Source organism: Panicum hallii, chromosome 6, assembly GCF_002211085.1.
Source record: "Panicum hallii strain FIL2 chromosome 6, PHallii_v3.1, whole genome shotgun sequence".
Taxonomy (NCBI): domain Eukaryota; kingdom Viridiplantae; phylum Streptophyta; class Magnoliopsida; order Poales; family Poaceae; genus Panicum; species Panicum hallii.
In genome coordinates this window covers 2,504,197-2,507,991 of record NC_038047.1, presented here as the reverse complement: position 1 = coordinate 2,507,991, position 3,795 = coordinate 2,504,197, and the positions used below count along the sequence as shown (strand labels likewise).

The following is a 3,795-nucleotide window of genomic DNA, read 5'->3' as shown; positions in this document are numbered from 1 at the left end:
AGGAAGATGCAAGGCTTTCAAGAGGACGCAGGCATAAGCTGCACCTGGTGCTCCCTGTTTTTATCATCAATGCAACAGCTTACCTGAGCATTTGGTTGTAAAAGCTCCCTTTATCATTCGGCCGTCAGGGGCCAATAATTGCAATAAAATTCAGGTGGGGGATTCTCTCCCCTCCTGCTGACCCATAAAAAATATATATCCATGGATACTTTTTTCGAAACACAGTGCATACACTTCCTTGTATGCTTTAAGAAGCTAAAAAAAAACATTGCATTTCCTTAAACAAATTGCATCGAAGATTATTTTATTTGTCTAGAGCGTCGTACGTTAATGAAACAAGTTATTTTTCATAATGAAGACCGAGTAAATATTTAAATACTAAAAAAAAGGTTAACCCTAAAATTGCTCCCACATCCGGCCGCTGGGAAATATATATCCTCCCTCAACAATGAACAAATTGCTCCCACTCCGAGTCCCAGCCACCCACTTCCGCCGGCCGGCACCCGCAATAATAAACCCCGGCGAGCGCGAGCGCGAGCACCTCGCCACCGCCGGTGGCCATGGAGGACTGGCTCTTCTACACCCTCACCACGCTCCTCTGCCTGCTCTGCTCGCTCCTGCTGCGCGCCGGCGCCCGCAGCTCGGCCTGGGGCAAGGGCCATGCCGCCGGCGACGAGCTCCCGCCTCTCCCGCCGGGGCCGACGCCGCTGCCGTTGGTGGGCCCGCTGCTCTTCCTTGCGCGCCGCGACTTCGACTTCAAGCCCGTGCTCCGACGCATCGCGCGGGAGCACGGCCCGGTCTTCACCTACGCGCCGCTGGGCAAGGCGCAGCCCACCGTCTTCGTGGCCTCCCGCGGCGCGGCGCACCGCGCGCTCGTGCAGCGCGGCGCGGCGTTCGCGTCCCGCCCTCCGGTGACGGCCTCGAGCGACGTGCTCACCAGCGGGGGCTGCAGCATCAGCTCCGCGCCCTACGGCGCCACGTGGCGCGCGCTGCGGCGGAACCTGGCGGCGGGCGTGCTCAACCCGGCGCGGCTCCGGGCGTTCTCGCCCGCGCGGAGGTGGGTGCTCGGCGTCCTCGCCTCCCGCGTCCGCGCCGCCGCCGCCGGCGGTGAGCGCCCCGTCGTCGTGATGGGGCCGTTCCAGTACGCCATGTTCTGCCTGCTTGTGTACATGTGCTTCGGGGACCGCGTCGAGGACGCGCGCGTGCGGGACATCGAGGCCACGCAGCGGGAGCTCCTCGGCAACTTCCTCAGCTTCCAGGTCTTCTCCTTCCTCCCAAAGGTCACCAAGGTCGTGTTCCGACGGCGGTGGGAAAAGCTCGTCTCGCTGCGGCGGCGGCAGGAGGAGCTCTTCCTCCCGCTGGTTCAGGCGAGGAGGGAGGCCGGCGCCGACGGGGACTGCTACGTGGACTCCATGCTGAAGCTGACCATCCCCGAGGACGGCGATAGGGCGCTCACGGACGGCGAGATCGTCAGCCTCTGCTCCGAGTTCCTCAGCGCCGGCACCGACACCACGGCAACCGCGCTGCAGTGGATCCTGGCGAACCTGGTCAAGTACCCAGCGATGCAGGACAGGCTGCGGGACGAGGTCGCCGGCGTCGTCGGCGCTGCCGATGGCGAGGTGCGGGAGGAGGACCTGCAGGCGATGCCGTACCTGAAGGCCGTGGTTCTGGAGGGGCTCCGGCGCCACCCGCCGGGCCACTACCTGCTCCCGCACGCGGTGCATGAGGACACGATGCTGGACGGGTACCGCGTGCCCGCCGGCGCGCAGATCAACTTCGCGGTGGGCGACATCGGCCTGAACGAGGAGGTGTGGGACGCGCCCTCAGAGTTCCGGCCGGAGCGGTTCCTGCCCGGCGGGGAAGGGGAGGACGTGGATCTGACGGGGAGCAAGGAGATCAAGATGATGCCGTTTGGCGCCGGGCGGAGGGTCTGCCCCGGCATGGCGCTGGCGCTGCTACACCTCGAGTACTTCGTGGCGAACCTGGTGAGGGAGTTCCAGTGGTGCGAGGCCGACGGCGAGGAGGTGGACCTCACCGAGAAGCTCGAACTCACCGTCGTCATGAAGCGGCCGCTCAAGGCCAAGGCCGTGCCGCTGCGGTTGCCGCCGACCGCCACCATTGCAGCTGCATGATCGAGTGTTCTGTAAATGTATTTGTGCTGCATTAGTGTGCATGTATTTGTATGTACATTAAGGCACCAGTTTGTATCATGGAACTTATAAGCAATAACAGATTGTTCGGGGGGATTTCTTTCGGAAAAAAACAGTATGTTTGATGGACAACTAACTAACTAAGCCTCCCCACGCCAGCTCCGCCGGCCGCCGCCGCCGCCGCCGCCCGCGCCCAGTCTGCGGCGGCGCCGCCGAAGTCGGCTCCCTCGGACCTTCACCTCCTTCCTTCCCTCTCCTGCTCTCACCCAGCCCCAAATCTAGGTCGTCGAGGACTCGAGGTCACTGGCCCGCCGCCGGTCGCCGGAGCCGCCAGCCGCCGGATCCCCCCCCCCCCCCAATCCCTCCACCCACCCCCCGCGTCTGGATTTGCACCGTCTGAGCCATTTCCAGCAGTCCCTCGGCCGCATCTGGTCGCCCGTGACTCAACAGGGGCGGCGGTGCACGACGCCGTGAGCGGTCGCCAGGGCGGCGACGGGCTCGCGGGTCCCATAGGGTGTCGTGGCCGTTATCCGACTCCGGTGCCGATCTGCTCCTCGGTCGGAGACGGCAGCCGCCAAGGCCTCCCCTGGCTCCCTTATGGTGGCCATGGGGAGAGGCCAGTGGTCTGCTCCGCTTCCCGACTCAGATCGGCCGGTGGGACTGGTGGCGGTCAGTTGGCTGGGTTGCTCGTGGTGGCGATGATGTTATCATGCAGGCGTATCAGGCGAAAGCTCTATCTAACTGTTGTGTCGGACCAACACCGGCAGTGCTGTCTAGGCATTGTTTTCCCTCCTCTTGAAGCGAGCGTTGTTGTGGTGCTTTCTGCTAAGGTTAGCAGTTATGAGGGTGAAAACCTAAGTTCGGCTTGTTGGATGGGTGATGTCGGCGTCTTAACGTCGTGTTCTCTTTGGAGGTGTCGTCTTAGAGTTATATGTATTTGTCTAGGCGGAGTTTGGTTACGTGACTTCGACGTGGAAGGATTTGGCAAACAATCGACGATTCAAACATCAAATTTATAAGCAGACGAGAGATAATATTGGATTGATGCCGTGTAAAGTTATTGCAAGATTGGAATATGAATGAACAAAAAGATTGAAGCATAGTCTTCTAACTTTCTTTCTTTATTTTATTTTAGAGTTTTCTTTCTTGTATTTTTTAACCGATCATTTTGAGGTTTAGAACTAAAACCTCTTATATTTCTTGGCTGTACATATCCACCAATGGATTTAAAAGACCGGTTTCAACCATTATCTGAAAAATCCTCAAGCTGTGAACATATATGCATGAGCAGTGGTTCTTTATTTTGTCTTATTAGTGCCCTGGGTATGTATTAAGCAACTAAGACACGTACCTTATGAACATGCAACTAATAACGGTCCGGAGGCGGGACCAACCCTCTGGGCCGCCCAACGCTTGCTTTCTCCCCGGCCGTGCCGCTGCTCCCGCTCTCGAACCGCTAAAAGTTACAGAATAGCTAAAAGTTTTAAAATTTGATTTTCAGCAACTTGTAAAATAGCAAGTCTGCAAACATAAAAATTGTGTTTGTATATTTGCCTTGAAAAGCACTTTCCGAAAAAATCTCGCAAAATTTGTTAGATTTTATAATTGCTCCAAGCATTGTGATCATATATATACGCACACTTAA

General features: G+C 58.0%; 1 protein-coding gene across 1 annotated transcript; it reads left to right on the top strand.

Annotated features, from left to right (window-relative positions):
- Positions 1-488: 488 nt before the first annotated feature.
- On the top strand, positions 489-2,270 carry LOC112897447 (cytochrome P450 89A2-like). The gene has a single exon (XM_025965738.1). It carries the CDS (start codon positions 561-563, stop codon positions 2,130-2,132), a length of 1,572 nt encoding a protein of 523 aa, XP_025821523.1. The 5' UTR covers positions 489-560; the 3' UTR covers positions 2,133-2,270.
- Positions 2,271-3,795: the final 1,525 nt, after the last annotated feature.